Source organism: Apiospora aurea (genome assembly GCF_038362705.1).
Source record: "Apiospora aurea strain CBS 24483 chromosome Unknown utg000006l_segment0_segment0, whole genome shotgun sequence".
Classification (NCBI taxonomy): domain Eukaryota; kingdom Fungi; phylum Ascomycota; class Sordariomycetes; order Amphisphaeriales; family Apiosporaceae; genus Apiospora; species Apiospora aurea.
The window spans coordinates 1679375-1701028 of record NW_027117393.1 but is presented as its reverse complement, the minus strand read 5'-3'; the positions used below and the strand labels follow the sequence as shown (position 1 = coordinate 1701028).

Below are 21654 nucleotides of genomic sequence, written 5' to 3'. Positions count from 1 at the left end.
ACGATTCATCCCGATGGGTGCATTGGAGAAGCAGCTGCGCAGGCAGCAGGAATCCAGAAATGATGACCAAACGGCCAGGTCCAGGCATTGATGCAAGGCCAACAAAGCCGCCGGGCTTGAGCAGATAGCTTGGTATGGTAGATGGTTTCTAGGGCGCTGCGAGGCGCAGGCGGTCCCATTGGTTCGCCAGGAGGGCTGTATGCATGAAAGCGCAGTTGACTGAGCCCAACTCTTCGGGCTTGACCGTGACTGGCTTGGAAGGCTGACGGGCGCTCGTCATATTGTGATGTTCTACTGTAGGTAGCAGCCATAGGAGAACAGTTCACCCAGGAAACAGGGCCAATAAGTACCACTTACACATTGTTGCTAACTCCCTCGTTTTCCGCGGTGAGGAGGTCGCATTTCCAGGGACTCGTGAAACACGGGGTGGGCGATGTCACCGGAGCGCCCGGCCATACCCGGACTATAGCGGTGGTTCGTCCCCTTTGCGCTTGAAGCAAATTGGACCTTCAAACTGTCTTTGATTATTTCCCTTGGAGGAACGGCCTATAGTACAGTGCCATCACCATAATGCCGTGCACGGATCCTGCTCGTGGCAATAGCGGTTGCCAGTAATTAATTGACCTCGATTAATGACAGCGACAGCTACCTAAAACGACTACTTCAAACCCGTCGCTCCGCTTTCCTTCGGGCAGCAGCAGCGCCAGACAACGACTCCTCATCACCTGGAGCAGAGGGATGAAAATACAATACGATTGATTGCGCTACACCGTGACCGCCACACACGCACCCCACGCGGCTATGCTTGACGTTGTCTTCTTCTTGACTGGGTGACTGACTGACCAGACGAAGAGAGGGATTTCTGACTTGTAGTTGCTTGATCTAGTTAGTGCCACGTAACCAAAAGTTATCGCAACCCTATCCCAGTCAGTCAGTCGAGGTAGACACAGATCGAGAGCCAAGCATCAGCTCGCTTCATCTACGGCCAACCAATCGCTCAAGCATCTCAAAAGAAAAGAAAAGAATAAACAATTTTTTTTTTAAAAAAAAATAAAGAGAGAGCGCGCGTTCGCTGAATTGTTCTTCTTCTACCTTCTTTCCCTCCCGGTCGTCCTTGGCGGGCCCACTGCAAGACTTCCACTTTTGCATCATCGTGGATGTTCGTTATGGACCCTGAACCTAAACGTGATCAAGTCGATCGAACAACCCACCCCAATCTGCAAGACTAGCAAGGAAGCCAGGCGTTATAAAGGGTCGAAAAGGAAGGCGAGGAGCCGACGGGGATTTTGATCCTATCACCAGCCACCTACTGTATGTACGCGATGCGACAAGACAAACAAGCCAAGTCAGAAAGACACTTAAAAAGGACGCACAAACGAAACATCGCGTCAGCCACAGGGTATAAGCATACACCGTGTGCATATGTGTATGGATGGATGTGGCAGAGGTCTGTTTGATGGCGACTTACATGGCTGGGCCAAGATAAGGTAGCATTGCTCTCTTCTCCTATATCACGCGATGGCCTGGCGTGGCCCGATCATGTTTACCTTAATACCCTACAGAAATAGAAAATCTGAGATTGGACCGCCTGAGGATGGATAACCCAAGCTTGCATGAGTAAGAGAGAGTCACATTTTCCCATGGATGGCGGGGGCAGATCACGGTTCATGGCAGTTGTGTGTCGTGACGCACGCCATCATCGACCCTCTTTCTTCCCTCGCGAATCCGCCAGATGGGGAGGGGGGTTCGATGAAAGAGCGGTACGGCACCGCCTACGGATTTCTCTTGGGCTACATACGTAGCGCTGCATACACCCAGAATGCTCTGCGTAGCAACAATTAATGGTGTGTGTGGTGAAGGAACGTACGTACGCATGTGGCCAAGTACCTTCCATGCCAAAGGCAAAAGCATTATGCATGGCTGACCGCCAGTTCATCAGCCCCCCAAGAGGGCTGGTCCCGGCAGTGAGGCATTGACGATGGACGACAACTTGTTTCCTACTACCACTACCAGCCCAGTAGCTAGTATAGTAGTAGGCAGCCCTCTGGGCCCCCGACCTGGATGCCCGATTTGGATCTGTGCTAAAACGGCCAGCCAGCCAGCCGTCGAATTGTTTTATTCATATTATTTTTGCTTTGATCATTACATTGTACCTAGATCTCCATGGTTCTGGTACGCAATCTAGTGCTCTGATGCCGAGATCTTGACCGCACAGGTGAGGTGATACGTACAGGTTGTTAGGTAGGTACATGTACCTACACGGTTCTTGACGAACTGCCAAACCACGTGAGCAGACGACCTCAGCTGAGTCGGCAGCTGTGGGAGCTGAGGATAGGATTAAGAACGGGCGGGAACCTTGATGCACCCAAATGCTTGGAACATTGGGCTATCCCAGTAAGTATTGTAGGTCTAGTATACTATAGTACTGCTACTGCTGCTGCTACTACGACTACGACTAGTACACTGAGACCTAAACCGTAGTTGTGAGATGTGTTCAGGAGCCATGCCGACCTGCGACATCTCACTTCGCATGGCATGGAGCAGTGCTTATTCTTAGCCCGTCCAAGAGAACTCAATTGGAAGATTAGGCGGCCCTAATCCAGCAACCTCATGTGCAGGCTGAAATGCCGCACAGACGTTGGAGACGGTCCTGCAAGTTTCCTGCAACCTGCACCTACCTAGAGCCCTAGAGCCCTAGAGCCCTAGAGCCTAGGTTAGAGGCATGTACTTTACCTTGAGGAGCCCCGTTTTCCCGCCTGCTCCGCCTGCTCCTCCTGCTCCTCCCAGGCCTAAAGGAACAAGGCCCTTTGTGTTCGATGTGCTACTATGCCCTGCCCTTGGCCTAGGCAGCGGGATTTCCTTCTGCGATTGTTCTTTTGCCTTTATTTGTGTCCGGTCAAATACGACAAGTCTCGACGTTGCTTTTCTCAATGGAGCAATAGATATACACAATGGCCATTCTTCTGGAGGCCCTGTTGCTTGCTCGCTTACGGTTAAGGTTTGCCGATCTGACACCTCATCTCCCTTCCTATCAACGTATCAACGACCACAACCCCGAGTCTAGGACTATCGCACTCTCCATCCATCCAAGTAAGGACGTATACTTACTTATACAGCACACACACACACGCATACACGTAAAACGAATACACCCAATCGGTATGCAGACCTGCAAACGCATTTCTCATTCTCACCCTACCTACTTACCTACCTACCTAGCTACCCCATCCGCTCTCATTGATGTACCTGGCACTACACGTACTGTGCAGCATCTTGTTAGTTAGTGCCGTGACTTACTGTACTCGGGCACACGCGATGCTAGGCATTGCTTGGTCTGGAACCACACGTTAGGTCATCGGCAGCTAGTTACCCTACTACTACTACCACCACCACTAGGCGACACCTACCTACCCTGGGCATTCTCCGTGCTCTAGTAAATGTCTCACTCAACGTCTGAATCAAAAAAGAAAAGACGGCAAGGCAAAAGAGAGCCAAAAAGCAGGTGAAGCCGTCCGTCCCATCTCCATTCCCAATGTATTCTCTCACATCGGCCGGTTGCAAAGCTGGGCATGCATTGGATGAATGCAAGGAGCAAAACGGATGGGCTACTTTTACCTATGACGCGAACTGACTCTTTTTCTGTGAATAAGTGTTCTGTGTGGGCGTGTGCTCCTCTTCGGCATCGGGATTGATAGGTAAGTAGGTAGGTGAGTAGGTACATGGTAGGTAGTAGGAGTCGTCGCTGCCATCAATTTGATGCCCACCTACACGTACCCTAGCACCTGGCCAATATAGCAGCCGAGGCCCTAAAAGGGAAAGAAGTCGAAGTTACCTGGGTACTTGCTTACCTTTACCTGCCTTGCCTACCTCTCAGTAGAGTAGACTCTCAGGTTGCAATCGGGGTCGCATGGCGCTCGCTGAACGGGTTTCAAAGTCTCCACCGTCGTATGCAGTTTCATGGCAGCCACATTTCCATCATCCACCGCCTGATCATCCATCCCATTGGAAGGAAATCTCCTCTCGCGGCCTGCTCTGCTCTGGCCAGTCGCCAGTCACTGGCCGGTCTACCTCTCGCTCCGTCGCCCTCTACCTCGGCCGCGCTATCTTTTTGTCGCCGTGCCCTTGTACATCGGCTTGTACTGGTCTGTCTGCCCTACGCTGTGGGAAAACCCCATCGGTTCTCAGAGCCCTGGCAATCCTGGGCCAGCCAGGACAGCCCTGGATGGTGCTTGGTATGCATGTACATCCATCCATCTTGACTATCCCAAACTCCATCCACTTCCTGCAAAGCGAACCCCATGCCTGTAAAAGGTTCGTGTCGGTTGGTGCCCAGATCATGACACATCTTCTTTCTGCTTGAGCCTTACCGGCAGAACCCTGCCTCTGGAGATCTCATCTTTTGAACCACCATGGAACGCTGGGCGCACTCTATGTTCGGGCGACGTTCATGCTACCCGTCGCCGGCTTGGACTAACTCGAGGCCAAAAGGGACGCTACGCGCTGTGCCAGCCAGACCAGACCAGACCATCAGCTCGTGGTCGTCGTCGTCGTCGTCGTCGTCTTCGTCGTCTCGTCTCGTCTCGTCTCGTCTTGTCATTGCCCTAGTGCGCGCTGGCGAGTGAGATGGAGAGTTGGGTGGTGGACTGACTGTTCACCGCGAGGTCATGCACGGCTTCGTGGCCATGCCATCAGCCCCTAGTCCATAATAGCCCGCAGGGCCAACAGCTCATCTGTTCGACTTACAGTACCAGCCAGCCAGACGGCCAACCAGACATTTGAGACTCCCAGGGCCATCTGCCTATTCTCAGCAACGTCCGATCTCACCGAAGAAGCAGTCCCCGTCCCCTTTGCAGTTGCCGTGCTTCCTGACCTGGCCTGTCGGCTCGGGGGATTTTTGCATGATCGACAAGACCACGTTTCTGCTCGTTGTATGAACTGAACTGAACCCACGGCCAAATGGCCCGCACGCCGCCGCCCATTGCTTGACTTGACTTGTGTTGAAATTGTCATCCACTGCCCATTGCGCGCGTGTGTCCGTCGTCGGCGCTGGGCACGGCACGGAAGCAGGTCGATCCTGCGCTGGGTTTGCTGGTTTTCTCAGTCTGGCAGTGTCATACGCCACCGACTCTGCCTCACCCGAGCGAGCTACTATAGCTGACCGATGTACATATAGACAACTGGCTCCCGGATCCACCCTTTGTATGTTTCGACACACCTCACCTCACACCCACTCACACCCCCTTCTCCCATGTCAACATTCCTTTTCTGGTACCCATCAGTGGTCGGTCTACTTGCTGGACTTGTTTCCTTGACCCTTGCACTCGTTCCCCCACTGCTACCGCCGCCGCCAATTCGTGTGAATGTACTGTAGGGCGTCCAAGTCGACCAGTTTCTCTAGACATTTCCCTTAGCAGCTTTTCTTTTCCCTCTGTCTCAATCTGCAATACGCAAGTTCCCGACGTGGAGCCCTCCTAACCCTGCTTCCAGTCTATAACGACACTCCACTAGAGACATGACCAACGATAAAGTCACTCTGGCCCGCAAGACTCTGGAAAAGTCACCACGGCCAACTGACGTATTCCTCCATCCCGGTACCTTCCCACGGAGTCTGCGTTGACTCTGCACTGATAGATACCCTCATTGGCCCAAGAGTTGCCTGGCGAGCACCCAATCATGTTGATATCTCCCCAAACGCGACTCACACTGGACTGATTCAGGATCTTTGCACCCGAGGAGCCTCTTCTTCTTATTCTTGCCCAAACCACGAAGTACCACAACGGTCAATCACTCGTCTCATCTTCGGGCCAAGACTGACACCTTCAGACCAAACCGCCCTACTACCTACCTACTACCCTATCTGCATACAACACCCATCTCTGCCGGACAACCATCACTTCCTGCACCACGGCTACCACTACCGTTACTGTTCCTCCTTCATCGCCTTCACTTTCTTTCTGGACCGCTGTCTCGAAGGTTCTGAGTTACACCATTACCGGCCTCTTTGACAAACGTGCACTCCAAGCCTGCGTGTTAATACAGACTCTGAACTTGACAACACCGTGGGGCACGTCGTCTCCTCTTATAACGAAACTCTGCATGCTCCGTTAGACACCCGCGCGGAGAGCGCCATTGTGTGGAAAAAATAGCCTGCTCAAGGCTCCGTAGGCGACAGACCGCCACCGTGGATATCGCCTCTCTCCTCAAGGGTTCCGACTCATACGAGTCTTCCGTATCTCCTCCTCAACACCACCGAGCAGCCTCAGTACCTACGACCGTGGCGGCCACAGCTTCAGCCGTGCCCATAGGGCCCCCCGTGTATGCGGCACCCCGTCTGGAACCGGGCCCGGGTTTGGGTGTTCCTGCAAGACGCATCATGGCACCCCACGCAGCAGAATCACCGGCCAAGAAGCAGAGCAAGTGGTCAGCCGAGGAGGATGCTCTTATCATCGAGCTCCGGGGAAACGGCATGAAGTGGGAGGACATCTCCAAGAGACTCCCGGGCCGGAGTGCGATAAGTTGTCGGCTCCATTACCAAAACTACCTGGAGAGACGAAGTGAATGGGATGAGGAGCGCAAGAACAAGTTGGCGAGACTCTACGAAAGGTACGTCACCGAGCAGCAGTTGTGTTCTGGCTGAGATGGCCAGTACGGAGGGAGAGCTACTTGCGGTCGTCCCTTGGTGTTTGCGCAAATTGCAAGCCACTAACCCGAGCGCAGATTCAAGCCCGAGATGTGGGCAAAGGTTGCGGAAGAGATGGCCATTCCCTGGAGGGCGGCAGAAGCAATGCATTGGCAGCTTGGTGAACATGACATGGCGCGCCGAGCCGGTGTTGTGCCGTTTGCGCTCTCGGCGGTTAATCTGGACAGTGCACAAGCAAGAGGGCCTCCGCGGGGTCACAGCCACTCGCACTCCCAAGGAAGCCTTCCACGCGACATGGTCGGCCCGACGAGAAGCTACGGTCGAACACCCTCCATACCACAGGCACGGCCGATTATTACACGCAAAGAAAGCATGCCGCCTCACATGCCAGCCCATCTCGAACATGGCCCCGGCGGTTACGATTACCCACCACCTGGCGGCCCCTTGGCACCGATACAAGCGCAGAGTCAGCAGCAGCGGCCCGGGATGCTCCCTGGCCTAGCAGAGTTGACTACCGGAGTCAGCCCCTACAGCACACCGGCCTACTCGATTGGGATTCCTAGCGTCAGTCCCGCACAAAGCGCAACCGCGAGCCCGGGTCCATTCATACCCGCCATGGCCTACCCGCCCCTCGAGCCGGCCGGATCGAAACGCCGAAGAAGTCCGGATCTTCTGCAGGCCGAGGCGAATCGACGAAGACACCTGGATCCGCAGCCGCTAGAACGAGTCATGCCGCGGCATATGCCATGACAATGAACAATCACGGGGCAGGAAAAAGTGCCCGAGTCCGGAATGGTGAGGGGGGATCGGTGTTCTGGCGGTGTTGACGGGGAATATTGTTTGATTTCAACTGCATGGGGGTATTTGCACCAGGTGACATTTTTTGGGTTTGATTACCTCTTCCCGTGAAAGCGACACGGGAGAGAACGCATGTTGCATCGGGTCGGAGCGATCATATGGCTTACGGGAAATGCATGGAGACATATCCAAGGCTGGAGTGTTCTGGGAATAGGATGCGTGTGTGTGTGTTGGCAATCACGGTTATTGTTGTGTTTCCCTCTCTGATATGATTTTTTGTCTTGCTTGTTTCTTCTTCCTTTTCTTTCCACCACACTATCTACGCACAATGTCCATGGGCGCGATGGGGTAGTGAGATACAGAAAAGAGTCGCACTTTTTTCTTCTTCTTTTCTTTTCCAGAGCACGGCTTATTAGAAGGAGGAGGGCACAAATGCCCAAGGGCGATACGGAAGATGCAGTATCCGCCCCCTCCATTTTATACGGGAGGGACAGTACAATACAGTACGTATGTAGCAAGGTGTCATGGAAAAAGGAGGAGATCCTCTCACATATTGCTTGGGCAACACTTTCTTATCTAATGTCCTCGGGGTCTATTAAGCATCATCATGGGCGGGGCGTCCCTGTGGGTGGGGGAGAGGGGAAGAACTGGCCCCATTGAAGAATATCATCACTGGCATTGACAAGCTGGAACAGGCAATGGGACAAAAAAAAAGGGAAGAGGTGTGTGTGTATTTGTGGGAGCAGGTAGGCAAGAAAGTTGCGTGCGTGCGAACAATACGATAGACCAGGCGATAGCTAGATCTGAGGAGAGAGAGAACTCTATTGTTATTCTTGGTTTTATGGAGTTTGGGGGAAGATTGGAAATTGTTTGTATTAGTGGTGGTGGCCCATCATCGTCACACGCGGCGCCTCCTGTATTTATAATAGCAACATCAATATGGATGACTATGCCCCCCCCCAAAAACAAACTTTTTACGTGGTATGAATTTTGCGACAAAGTATTTTATACTCAACTGCATCGGCTTGCTACTACCCACCAGTTGTCTTTGTCGTAGCCATTCCTCACGACCTTGCCGCCCACGGCCTCGACGTCTTCTTCCAGCTCTCCCTTTCGGAAGAGGTGGTAATACCGCTGGTACGTGGTATCGGCAGGAGGATCACTGCTACCACCCTCGGCATTGCCCTCTTCTGCGACGGCTTCTGCCCCCTCTTCTGCTGACTTTCCTTTCGTCTTCTTCTTCTCCTTCTTTTCCTTCTTTTCCTTCTTCTGCTTCATGACCCACGGCACCAAAAGGTCCTGCTCAGAGCCCTCGTCCCAGCCGCGCCGGCTGTTCGACTGCTCCAGAGCCCAGACGTAGACGAGAATCTTGCCTCCGTCGTCACTGTTGCCGCTGCTATTGGACGACGGCCTCCTCACGCAGTCCAGCAGCGCCTGCACGGCCTCGCGTCTTCGCTCGCGCGTCGACATGTGATGGATGACGGCGACGCAAATGGCGAAGTCGGCGCGCCCCTCGGGGAAGGGCAGGGACAGGCCGTCGGCGACTGCGACGTCCTGGGAGCGCTCGACGCCGCCGTGGTCGCGGGCGAAGCGCACGAGGGACGCGCTGCGGTCGGAGCCCAGCATGTGCACGCCCGGGTTCACGCCCAGGTACTTGCCATTGCCGCAGCCGACGTCGAAGCCGACGGAGCCGGGGGACAGCGACGACAGGAAATCGGCAATGACGGGCCAGGGCTTGTAGCGCGTGGCGCTGAAGTGCGGCGCGATGGACTCGTAGACGGCATGCACGTGCGTCGCCTCGTACGAGGCGGCCTCCGCAGAGGAGGAGGGCGCCAACGAGGCAGCGGTGGATGGCGGTGCAGCAGCAGCATTCGCTGTCAATGACGAAGACGCCTTTGAGGTGGCAGTGGCGGTGGTGCTGTCATTTTGGCCTGACGGCGGCACGGGCACTATGGCCGCGGCGGTGATAGGAGGTTGCATCCCATTTCCGGAAGCAGAGGCAGGAGCCGCTGCATGCGACGCTGCGCTACCACCACTGCTCGACTGTTGTTGACTTGCAGCAGCAGCAGTACCAGCAGCACCAGAAACAGCAGCGCCAGCGTCAGCAGCCGCCGGTATCGTCGGTTGCATGTTTGGGACGGAGTGGACGGAGGACGACGTGCGTACCAAACTTGGACACGCGCACGTACTCACACACACTAAACCCCAGCCAACCAGCCCCTAGTAAGCAGCTGCTCGTCCCTCTCCAAGGGCACAGGGCGGTGTCGCAACGGACGATACTGTGGACAACAAATCCGTCCGGACTTTTACTAACCATACGAGGTTGTGTGTACGTAGTGGTCGCAGTCGTTGCCTGCTGCACTCTGTTTCGTTTCGGTCGGGTGCCCAAGAGTCCGGACCGGTCACCGCCTCTTTCGCTTCTTCTTCTTTCTTCTTCTTCTGCTCTCGAAGTCTCGTGGACCCCTCCTCCGCTCGAGAGCTCGAACTTTTCTCACACGCCGGGGGTCTTTTTCCCGGACTTTTCTCTTCCAGGATCGTTCTCCAATCCCTGTCCCTACCTACTTAGAGCGGGCACGAACACGTCAATTCCACAACTTCGTTTTCTTTATTTTTTTATTTTCCGGCCGACGAAGCAGGCGCGGACAGGGCAGACAAGGACAGGGAATATGGGACTGGGGAGGAGAGGAGAAATGTGATCTGACGTCCTAATTCCTGGGCAAAACCCCGGTAGTGGCGGTTTTCGACTTGGGCCTTGGCCGTTCCCACCCACACGGGCGCTGCCGTGGTAAAAAGACGCGAAGAAAAAAGAAGAAAAAAAAAGCATTTAGCGTCTTCATGCACTAACACCGCCTGGGAGAAGTACCTACACCACCGAGACGTAGTTCAAATAGTAGGTAGGTCAGGTGGTGCGCTGTAGCTGTAGCTGTAGCTGTAGCTGTAGCTGTAGCTGTAGCTGTAGCTGTAGCTGTAGCTGTAGCTGTAGCTGTGTGCTGTGTGCTGCAAGTACTTGCATCAAATCAAATCAAATCAAATCTGCCATGTGCATACAAATTAATTGTGTCGATAGCATCTCACATCATACTGCACGAAACGGGATGGCCCAGGTCGAACACGGGGCGGCAGGCTGCTGAATCTGAACCGTTTGGTGTCTTCTTGGAGTCTGATGTTGATGGATGCGGGATGGGATCGATGGCGGGAAACCGTTGGTGGTCTGCTTAAGGTTTGTTTCCCCCTCCCATCTTGCGGCTTGCCTGCCACTACCGGCAACGGCAACCAACGCCTGAGAGAGAGAGAGAGAGAGGTACTCAGTACCGTACCTCGATTGCTGTGTCACTTGATCTCGACAACATGCGCGAGTCGATCAATCAGTCAATCGATCAATTCCAATTACCAATCGCCCAAACGAGAAGGAAGACGTCAGATACTTGCCATGATTGTACCTCTCCCCAACCCGCCCTGTTCCAGTTCCAGTTCCAGTTCGCGTTCGTGTCTTGCCTTGCTTCGACAACATGGCGTTATGTTAGGTTGCCTTGCATGAACGAGACGACTGCAGCCGCGCTCGACTATGGAGGCCTGGACTCGCCATTACGTAGCGCGCACTAGCTGTCCTCTAGGTATTGACCGACACTCGCAGATGTGGCCAAGTACACCAAAGCGATACCTCCTCCTCGCCCAATACAGCAGTACTGACCCTCCAGTGCCTAACTAAGCTATGTAGGTAGGTTAGGCAGGGACCCAACCTCAGCCTACTAACGATAGTACCGCGGTACCGGTGGGTAGTGGGCTGCTGCGCGGTCCTTCTGTTCGTTCTACTGTAGTCTATACCCTACCCTACCCTACCCGGGTACGACTAACACCCCTACAGCAGATCGCTATGGTCTGCTGTCTGTGGGCGTGCAGGGCGTGGGGTTACACAACCAACGTCCAAAACCCAAGTCTCGGCCACTTCGGCCCATCCATCCATCAGGCAGCCTACCTGGTACTGTGGCTGGCTGGCTGGCCGGCTGGTCGCTCAGAGACTTGAGAGCAGTTAGCCCAGCATGCGACCGCTTCCCTCTTGCATCGGACAATTCTTTTAGGCGACCGTAGGGCAATGACTCGCGTTGCAGCCGTCGCTTGAGCGCCGCTGACTCGATCCGGCCCGGAAGCAGCCGAGATCTGGCCTGGACTAACCTAGCATCTAGCATCCCAGGTTACCTGGATGTACGTACATACTTGCATGGGTCAATTGATCACCACCATCCCTGGCCCTCCATCGATTCTAGTAAGCAAAGCATGCAAAGACTGATATACTGCCTCAGCCACTCTTGCCCATCTCCGTCCCCATAGAATAGTCGCTCCTTGCAGTAGCATGTTACACATTTAAGTAGACAGCCCCTTAACGCTTCCCCGTGTTCAGCGGGCTCTTGGCGTCGTAGACGTCCGTCGTAATCAGCTCTGGGTAGACCACACCACCCTGCTTGAGCGCCTCTTCCATGATCTCCATGATCACAATGCTCTCCTCCCAGGGCAATGTCGAGCTCTCCTTCTTGCCGTCACGTAGGCACCGGGCACACTCATCCGCCTCCCAGAACATGCCATGTCCCCAGTCTCGCTCCTTGTCGTGGGGGATCGGGCAGTCGACAACCTCAACCTTACCCGCACTGTCCTTTTTGACAATTCGGTATTGCAGCGGCTTGAAGGCGGGGCCCATGACTTGAATCTCGCCCAAAGGTCCCTGGATCTTGATGGCAGGACCGCCACTGTTGTGGCCATCTGTGTCGGTGGGGATGCGAAGACACGTCATGGCAACCCCCATGCTCTTGTGCTTGGGAAACTGCAGAATAATGTTGGTCATCTCGTCAGCACCAGTGGCGTCGTACTTGTTAATGGCAGCAACCGTCTTGGGCGCCTCCTTTTCTTGCTCAGGCTGGCAGTGGTACAGGATCTGCATTAGCCAGGTCAAGGAGTAGATACCCAGGTCCAGCAATGCACCACCTGCGAGGTCAACGTTTACCATGCGGTGCTCGTCCTTGAAGGTAAGGGACCCATTGGGACCATCATTTCCGAACGAGTTGTCGGCGATGACGCGATACACTGGGCCAATAATGCCCGACTGGACAAGTTCCCGGATCTTGATGCTGAGGGGGAAGTATCGAGTCCATACAGCCTCCATCAAGAAGAGATTCTTGGATCGGGCCGTATCGACCAGCTTCTTGGCTTGAGAGGCCGTCACGGTGAAGGCCTTCTCACAGAGGACGTTCTTGCCAGCTTCCAGCGCAAGCATGGTGTTCTGGAAATGATGGCTGTGCGGGGTCGCCACATAGACGATGTCAACGTCTGGGTCGGCTACCAGCTCGGCATAGGAGCCGTAGGTCTTGACGCCTTCAGGGGCTTTGACCTTGGCCAAGAAGTTGGCGGCGCTGTCCTTGGATGAGGATGAAGCAACGGCAACAAGCTTGTGAGCAACATCGTGGACATCACGAGCAGCCGGGTTGGTGAGGAGGTCCTTCACAAACACTGTGCGCATCAAGGTCAGAAGGGGGAGGCTCTTTGGACGATTTCCAGTCGAGTGGATAGAAGGGACGCACTCTCGGCGATCCAGCCGGTGGCCATGATGCCCCACCTGATAGTATGCGGTCGAGAAGCCATAGTTGTGTGGTGCCGAAGTTCGGTGTGGTCAACACAGGTGAGAGAAGAGGCAAGAAAGACTGTGGATTGCTTGGTCCGGTGGAGTAGAGTACAGACAACTTTGCCGGCAGCTCGAGATGATCGAAAGCCGTTCTTTCTTCGTAAACGCACGAGATATCGAGAGAGAGGGGGGAGAAGGAGAGGGCGAGGGCGAGGGAATATTAAGCTCCATCTCCTCTTTCTATAACGGTCGCTGGCCCGCGTTCCCGTTGAGGGAAGAAGGTGGGGTAATAGCCTCAGCTACTATGAACCATTAGGTTACAGTAGTCGACGACATCGCACCTGCCCTTCAGTCTGCCGGTTTGAAGTCAAGTCCAGCTTCAAACCAGCCAAGAATACCTATCAAATTGATGGCTATGTATAGGTCTGTTCTATTAGCTAACTAGGTAGGTAGGGTGTCTCGCTTCTCGTCTTAAGTCGTCGTGATACTTGCAGCATCACCAAAAAAAGGGAAAACGCAATGTCGCAACGGCCACGAGAAGAAGAAAAAGGCGCCCACGTCATCCATTTTCGATCTGTCCATACTAAACCCACTGTCCTGTAGTGGTACCTCCCCCACGCTGGGCTAAGCTCGATGCAATGTTTTAGGTAGGCAGGCAGGTACTTGATGTAGCCCCAGCTCCGAGTATAGTAGCCCGTGGATGTGCTACTTCCCGACTTACATGCGTGCACTTCCTTCCGTATCGAGGCTCTGCAAGGCTTAGGTCTACTCGATCGCCAATGGCAGACAAAACCAAATTGATACATCGTGATGAGCGGGAGGCTGCAAGAGACCTCCCACAATCATTCGATTCCGTATTTGCTTTCCAGTAGCAGAAGAAAACATTAGGTGGCTGTGCAACTGCCACTCATACTACTTCATATTGGCCTCAACCGGCTCGGACTTGATCATTCTGTCACCCTGTGACAACAGCATTCTGTGTAAAGTATTTGGCGCCCCAAGTTCACCATCATTGGTTGGCCTGCTGACTCGCAACATGGCATCCCCGATCTCTTCCAATCTTCACAGTGGGAACAGCATATCAAGACCCAAGGAACCCGAGGGGCCTCGGCCTCTTTCGCCGCCAACTCGGCTTGGCCAACATCAGCCTGTCATTGAGATCCCGCTGCCGCTGCTGCCGCTACCACCACAGCAGCCCTGCGGATTGGCCCAGGATTTCATGTTGTCCGGCTTCCCGCCGACCGCCACCCCGCGCCTCCTCTACGGCACCGCCTGGAAGAATCAAGACACTGCCAACCTGGTCTACCTAGCCATCAAGTCCGGTTTCCGCGGCATCGAAACCGCTGCCTTGCCCCTCTACTACCAGGAGCCCCTCGTGGGCGATGGCGTGCGGCGCGCCGTGGACAAGGGCATCGTCACCCGCGAGGAGCTGTACATCCAGTCCAAGTTCGCGCCGCCCGACACCGAGGCACAGTATTGCTGCATGCCGTACAGCCAGGACATGTCACTGAAGGAGCAAGTGAGGGCGAGCGTGGAGAGCTCGCTGCGCAACCTTGCTGTCTCCTGTCCTACTTCTCCTCAAGCCGCATATCTGGACTGCGTGCTCCTGAACACACCCCTCACGACGCTCGAAGAAACCGTGGCCGTGTGGCAGGCCCTCGAGGAGTTCGTGCCGCACCGGATCCGGCACCTAGGCATCGCCAACGTGAACCAGACCATCGTTGAGCACCTGCTGCGGCCGCCCCTTGGCACCAGCAGCCTCCCGGAGTGGAAGATACGTGTCCGGCCGTCGGTGGTGCAGAACCACTTCTGTCCCAGGCTCGGCGACGAAGACGTTTACTTTGTGAGGCTGCGGCGTCTCTGCCGACAGGAGGGTGTCGTATTCCAGGCCTACTACACCCTCACGGGCAATAAGAAGCTCGTGAGGAAGTCCACTACAGTCAGCGACCTGATGGCGCGCGTCCCGGGCGTCAGCCGCGAAACGGCCTTCTACGCCCTCGTGCTGGGCTTGCAGGGCATCTCGATCCTGGACGGCACGAAGAGCGAGGAGCACATGCGTGCGGATGTCGAGGGGATCAAGCAGATAGAGCGCTGGGCGGACGGCGAAGGAAGGCCATTCTGGGAGAATTTACTGCAGGTCTTCAAACGAGTGATTCGGGGAGAAGAGTAGTAGTGAAAGAAAGCAAATGTGGGAGGATATACGCCAGTGATTCAAGCGATGGGTTCGGATAGTGTAGCAGCGAAGGAACCAGCGATTTTCGAGGGAACCCGAGGTTTTGTGTGTGTGTGTGTGTGTGTGTGTGTGTCGTTTGTCACCGGTCTCGTCATTGGTGTTCTAAGAGCGGTCAGATAGATTACATGTGTTTAGAGAGGAAAGTCACGCGCCAAGTCAGGATAGCTGATGAGAAAGAATAGAATGAATGAATCGATTAATTGAGGCTCGTTATCCTTCCCTCTATGAGATCAGAAGATGAAGAAGGTGTGTTTACTTGGTGAGGAGAAGAATACTTCAAGTAATGTATTCTTTCAGCCTAAATGCGACGCCCTATGTACACCATACCAAGCATCTCCAAACGCGATAAAAGCAGAAATGCGACTCTCAAAACGCCGAGGAGGCTATACTAGCCTATTGGCTGGCCTCCCTAATGCAATCAACATATAACGAGTAAGGCTCGTGGGGAAAGGGAAACACAGCATGAGTGGAATCAAGTAGAGTTGCTCGGTCATTTGACCATCCCCTTTCTCGTTAGACCTCCATCTTCAACTTGCCTGCTCTCAGGCTAGTCAGATCATCCTGCTTTAAGAAAACATGGTCAGTATTTCTGCTGTTGAAGAGAAGCGACGTGTGTATGCGCTTAGGGGGCAACATGTGTAGAAAAGACGGATGGTATACACTTACCTCTGCTTTCCTCTTGCCCAAAACCGGCTCCGGCGTGCCTCGGCCACCGCCACCGTACTTGACCGCGGCGACGGTGCTACTGCCGCCCGTGGCCTCGCGGTGGCAGCTGGCGTGGTATATCCTATCGCCGACCTCGAGGGCGTCCTCCCAGGCCCACTCCTCGTCGAGGTAGACCTGCTTGAACTTTTCCTGGCAGATGGGGCATACGCTGTTGAGCAGGACGGGGTCGTCAGGGACGGGTATGTACTGCATCTTGGGCAGCTTGGCGACGGAGCCACCCTGGGTCGCGGCGGCCTGGGCTGTCGGGACGCCGCCAATCACGTCGATGGTCTCGCGCGTGCCGACCCAGTCGTGCTCGTCCACGAGCCAGCCGCGGTTCTGGCCCGCCTTGTCGGCCTCGGCGATCCGCTGGTTCACCTTGAAGTGCCAGTCCATGTGCGCCGTTTTCTTCTTCTTGCCCTCGGCGTCGTTCTTGAACCGGCGACCGCACTGGGTACACTGTGTCCCGAGCGATTCAAACAACAGCGGGACGAGATGAGGTCGGAACCTAGTTTCCTTGGTGTCAGTAATCTATGTTCCACGCGAGGGCCGGCGATGTAGTAGGGAAAGGGGGCAGGCAGGTAGGTAGGTAGGTAACATACTGCTTTAACGAAGATGCCGTAAAGGTAATATCGCTCGTCATATTTTCCACGGTCGGAGGTCCTGATACCACAGGCCTGGGAAGGGGGAAAGGTAGCGACGGCATAGGCGGCATATGATTAGGGGCTGGTGTAGAGCCACTTGAAGGGCCTGCTGTGGGCGGAGGGATCATGCCAGCTTTCCGCAACATCTCCACCAGTGACAGTGCATCTGAAGGTGCAGAAGCTGCGGGTTTCGGAAGCTCGACTCTCTGCGGCGGAGGTGAACGTATCGCCATGGTCGCAGGGGGAGGCTGAGGTGTAGATACTTGTGGTGTGGCAGAACTTCTTGCCAGCAGAGCAGCCAGAGCACCGGAACCCAATAGAGAATCTATGGAAACCTTCGGTGCTGCCGGAGGAGCTGAAGGGGGAGGAGCTACTGCTACGGCTGGTGCTATAGGTACAGGTGTAGGGGTTTGGGCAGGAGTTGCCCTTATAGTCACAGCAAGTTCAGCAATGCGATTCTTTATGAGCACTAATTGATCCTGCGGCAAGTTCTGGGTTTGAAGAATACTTTGCAAATCCAAGAGCGCCTTCAGTCTTGTTTGTATGCTAGGATCATGTGGGCTGCGTGCAAATTCAGCTTTAGAGGCTGCGATGAGCTGCTGAATGTCATTATTCAAAGCATCTACGCTGATTCCGGGCTGTGGCATTCCATAGCCTCCAGGATACGGCGGCTGGAAGGCAGGCATGCTTGCACTTGGTTGAGGTGTCGAACGTGTAGGCATGGTTACGCTCTGGACGAACGAGTTAGCGTAGGGCCGAGGGTCATATGGACGTAGAAACTTACCTGATGCTGATGATACTGGCTAGGCGCTTTTGGCGGAGGACCAAACGGACCAGCCCCGTTCGAGTGGTTCACAGGATAGCCGCTGGCCTGTGACGATGGTCGGACATTAGGCGGAGTGGGTGTATTCCGGTAGGGCACGGGTGGCTGCTGAGGCATGGGCCTTCCGCGGCCCAGAAGCTGTTGCTCGTTTCGGTAATGCTGTTGCTGAGCCGCCATGGCCGAGGTTCTGGCCTTGATCAAGGCATTCTCGATAGGGCGAGTCACATCCGGCGGAAATACCGGACGCGTATCAATGGAACCGGGGATGGGCTCTTTCCAGGTCTTGAGCATCTCGTCCATCTTCCTCCGCGTAGGCATGTCCACGGAGGCATAGGCGTCCATGTATGTTTCGAACAGCCTCTTGCCAAAGAACAGAGTATAGGGCGTCCCCACGTTCTTGATAATGGAGTCGAGTACATATAGCGAAGGGAGCTTCTTGTGCGATGCGACCTGTTTAGACTGGTAAGCACTTGAACATGGAGAGATCAAATTAAAAATACGCAGACGCTCATAAGGCTCTAGGCCATTAGACTGCTGGCAAAGCTTGGTGTTGGCGGTGGCAGCAGGATGAAAATTGCAAAATCAGAGTCCCGACCTACCCTCTTGATGTGGTTTTGTAACGTCTGCGCGATGGCAAGGGCATGCTCAGTGTTTTCTCTTGCGATCATGGTCAAGTTCTGAATATCATATCGGTTATTCACCTGGAGATCCTCGAGGGCTTCGCGAAAGTCCTCGGCAAAGTGCTCGGATTCCTGATACGACGCCATGTTGGTGGCTAAGTGTGTGTTGTGTACGACGGACAAGTCTCTCTGCTTCTCCGAGAGCGTGTTGGGAAGTGGTAGTGGTAATGATGATGATGATGACGGGAAAGAGAAAGAGAAAAAAATCCGTAGACGATCTGCGCAGGATTGTCGCTGGGTCTTCTGTTTTCTTTTCTCTTCGCCTTTTCTTGTTTAGAATGTTTGCACAATGAGGAAGAACAATAGACAGCGCTGCGTCAATTGACAGTTATCACAATGGCCGGCTTCACCCTTCTAGAGGGATCTCTTCATCAAGGATACTGAGATGCGTAATTCTGGATCTTGGTTCATTCCCACGATACAGATTTGCACTCCTCTGCCAAACTCGACTTTTTCCGCGAGAAAGGTAGCCTCGAACGAAATGGGAGACGACCTCCCTAGACTTGTATCTTCCCACCCAAATCGTCCCAACCTGAGCTACAGATGACCACTACGCCGAGAGGCGTACTTGCCTAGAGGGATGGCGATCTCTTGATCAGTTCAAGCTTCTTGCTTTCTACGAGCCGGCGGACGGGTGGAAGAGGGCGCGTGACGTGAGGTGGGCTGGTGGTGTGATGATGACGACGAATGAAAGAGCGTCGCGGGTGGTCGTCGGAGGGGAGGCGGCGCAAAGTGTTTTGGTTGACGAGATTTTCGAAGTTGTGGTCAATTGGATACAGAATCGCAAGCTGGCGGTCCGTAAGTGAAGGAGCGCAGAGCTTGGTTTGGGAGGGTTCGGAGGTTGGATGGGGTTGGCGTGTCCTTGTTCTGGGAAAGCTTTGCTTTGTTGCTCAGCTGGAAGGACGGAGATGCCTTTGCGAGACACAGTCTTGTCAGCTTTGGGGGGATGGATGCGCTGCTAACCTAGTTGGGAGTTAGCCTGATCTGCTAAACCTTGGCCACGCACGTACCACATTTGATGGGATCCGCTTACTCATCCAACTGATTATCTCCCCCGGGAATAAAGGAAGACGATGTCTTATTGACTGGGCTCCTTTGTGGGAGCAAGACAACAGTTAGTCACAATGAGTTGGTACGTGGCAAGCAATACTCCAGGCAACCATCTCCATCAAGCGGCAGGCCCTGGACGGCCACCTCGGTATCACGGCTTCATCATGTTACGTAGCAGGAGCTGGTCAGGACAAGCCGCCTACCTACTCAATAGATATATGCTGGTTGTTCGACCACTCTATTCATTTCCCTATGCAGTGGCTTTTGGTAAGCTGTGTATAGATCTGAACCAGCATGACTGCACCTTGGCTACTACGAGAACTTGCGTCATCCAGTTACTTCCGCTGGGCTATTTATTCATTTATTTTGTTTCCATAAACGAAAGCATCTACCCAGTATTCTACAAAGACAACTAAGGAAACCAATCACAAGTGCCAAAACTAACTGCTCACAAGATGATCCCGAAAGACACAGCGATAATTCGGCGTGACGGAGAGTGTAATCCTGGAGGCTGGTCAACCGTGACCCTCGTTTTGCTAGCCGTCTTCGCGTTTGTCTTTGGAGCCGTTGACCTCTTTGCATTTAATAAATTAAAAGGAAGATGGAGAAGAGGTAGCGATAGACGGGGGGAAACCCTGGGATGGCCTCAGCCTAGGCCTGGCTTGTCTGGAGGCCCGGTCGGCCCGCCAGCTCCAAGTGGCCGAGGGCATCCAGGTCCAGGATTCCCATCGATGGGAGTGTAAGAGTCCGAGAGCCAAACGCAATGCCTACCAAGTATCACTTACCCTGTGGATACATATATACCGGGGCTACTGCAGGAGTTGATAAAAACCACAATTTCCCTTCGTCACGGGGCAAGATGTTCAAGACTTGCACTCGGGAAAATGAGCGGATAATACGCTACATGTGTTACGACTGGACCATGTAACTCGAGAGAGCCGGCATTTCACACAATCGACTGGACACTGGGGACACAATGTGAGGGCCGACCCGCATGCTGAAGTGAACAAAGCTTTAATTTTAGGCTCGTTAAGATGCGTTGATCATATGAAGAAAGAAACCTGATCTCTCAATTAAAACTCCAGGGTATATACCACGTGCAAAACAAAGCCACCAACGCCACCACCTTTCCGCCTCCTTTTTTCCCCGTAGATTCACTGCATTTCATGGCCTCGACCAAGTCGTCGTTTCCGTACTTAGAATTGGGAGAACTGGTCGACGTTGGAGGCAAGGGAATACCGGCTGCTGGGCCGTCGCTTGTGATCAGGGTGACTGGGTTGCCGTCCGTGGATGGGGTGGAGCGCCGAAGGGGGACGCTGCAGACCGGGGATGACGGGCGAAGATCGGCTGGGCACGGGATCGTCGACCACCTCCTCGCCCTTCTCGAGGTCGGGCTCATAAGGCATGGGCCGGCTGATCTTGGGCTTCTTGTTGCTCTTTGGCCACCACGACCTGCTCTTTTCCTTTCGCACCGAGTCGCTGCGGTGGCTCTCGTAGTCTTCCGAGTACGTGTCGTAGGAGTCGGACTTCCCGCTGTTGTAATATGCCGTCTCGGTGACGGCGCCCTTGCTGCGGAGCTCGCGAGCATTGAGGCCGCCCTCGCCGCTGTAGAGCCACGACGTGATGATGTTGACAAAACCGAATGTGATGGCCAAGATGCCGCCAGCGAGACACAGTCGCCAGAAGGGTAGATCCATGTGGTCGAGGCCGTTGCGGGGGTCGCTAAGCCGGCCGAGGGTGTGGCATCCCAAGATGACCATGGCCAGGCCGAACCACTTCAGTCCGCGATTAGGACCAACTGCTGGCCAGTTCCGAGTATACCACGAGCGAACGAAGCCAATCCCCTTGAAGGAAGGAAGCTCCGAAACGGCCAGAAAGATACAGATGACAAGGATGAAGAAAAGGGCGACGTCGTTAAAGAAAGTAAAACCATCGGGCATCTTGGCCGGGATCATGAGGATCACGGACGAGGCCGCAATGAGCAAGAGAACCAAGATGTTGAGGGAACGAATGACATTGAGGATGATGTAGGCCGAGCCCTTGACGCTCGAGGAGTTGTTAACGTTAAACATGGCGAGAAGCTGATCGAGCTTAGTAGTTGTGTCTCTGGGCTCGAATTTATCAGTGGTCCGGTTCGTGCTAGCCATATATATGAGATTCTGGGTAAACCAACGGGGAAAACTGCCTGCAGTTGCTGAAGTAGGTGTAGAGAGGTTGCACGTCTGGTGAAAATGCTGGGCTTCCAGGAGAAAGTCGACTATCTGGCTCGCAGATCAGACCCGTTGCTGAATGGCGTAGATATAAAATAGGTGGAAGATGTCAAAAAGAACGTGAGAAGTGTAGTAGATAGTTTGGTATGAAGGATAGGATGTAGGTAGCGGATACTACAAAGTCGATTTCACCAGTGAAACTTATAGCAAAGTGAACAAGAAAGACATGTCAACGCAATGTCATTATGATTGTCTCCCTG

General features: G+C 54.1%; 7 protein-coding genes across 7 annotated transcripts; 2 read left to right on the top strand and 5 right to left on the bottom strand.

Annotated features, from left to right (window-relative positions):
• Window positions 1-4450: 4450 nt before the first annotated feature.
• On the bottom strand, window positions 4451-4900 carry PG986_009135 (uncharacterized protein; the record flags this gene model as incomplete). The annotated part of the gene is made up of 2 exons (XM_066845357.1): window positions 4451-4647; window positions 4825-4900. 2 exons carry the CDS (start codon window positions 4898-4900, stop codon window positions 4451-4453), a joined length of 273 nt encoding a protein of 90 aa, XP_066697755.1.
• Window positions 4901-6373: 1473 nt separating this feature from the next.
• Window positions 6374-7390, top strand: PG986_009134 (uncharacterized protein; the record flags this gene model as incomplete). The annotated part of the gene is made up of 2 exons (XM_066845356.1): window positions 6374-6603; window positions 6718-7390. The coding sequence occupies 2 exons, from the start codon at window positions 6374-6376 to the stop codon at window positions 7388-7390; spliced, it is 903 nt and encodes a 300-aa protein (XP_066697754.1).
• Window positions 7391-8449: 1059 nt separating this feature from the next.
• On the bottom strand, window positions 8450-9568 carry PG986_009133 (uncharacterized protein; the record flags this gene model as incomplete). Its single annotated transcript, XM_066845355.1, has 1 exon — window positions 8450-9568. The coding sequence occupies one exon, from the start codon at window positions 9566-9568 to the stop codon at window positions 8450-8452; it is 1119 nt and encodes a 372-aa protein (XP_066697753.1).
• A 2248-nt stretch (window positions 9569-11816) lies between these two features.
• PG986_009132 (NADP:D-xylose dehydrogenase) lies at window positions 11817-13069 on the bottom strand (the record flags this gene model as incomplete). Its single annotated transcript, XM_066845354.1, has 2 exons — window positions 11817-12937; window positions 13009-13069. 2 exons carry the CDS (start codon window positions 13067-13069, stop codon window positions 11817-11819), a joined length of 1182 nt encoding a protein of 393 aa, XP_066697752.1.
• A 1016-nt stretch (window positions 13070-14085) lies between these two features.
• On the top strand, window positions 14086-15219 carry PG986_009131 (Aldo/keto reductase; the record flags this gene model as incomplete). Its single annotated transcript, XM_066845353.1, has 1 exon — window positions 14086-15219. The coding sequence occupies one exon, from the start codon at window positions 14086-14088 to the stop codon at window positions 15217-15219; it is 1134 nt and encodes a 377-aa protein (XP_066697751.1).
• Window positions 15220-15795: 576 nt separating this feature from the next.
• Window positions 15796-18221, bottom strand: PG986_009130 (mRNA cleavage factor complex component pcf11; the record flags this gene model as incomplete). Its single annotated transcript, XM_066845352.1, has 4 exons — window positions 15796-16495; window positions 16590-17362; window positions 17416-17904; window positions 18054-18221. The coding sequence occupies 4 exons, from the start codon at window positions 18219-18221 to the stop codon at window positions 15796-15798; spliced, it is 2130 nt and encodes a 709-aa protein (XP_066697750.1).
• Window positions 18222-20380: 2159 nt separating this feature from the next.
• PG986_009129 (uncharacterized protein) lies at window positions 20381-21256 on the bottom strand (the record flags this gene model as incomplete). Its single annotated transcript, XM_066845351.1, has 1 exon — window positions 20381-21256. The coding sequence occupies one exon, from the start codon at window positions 21254-21256 to the stop codon at window positions 20381-20383; it is 876 nt and encodes a 291-aa protein (XP_066697749.1).
• Between the last annotated feature and the right edge of the window lie 398 nt (window positions 21257-21654).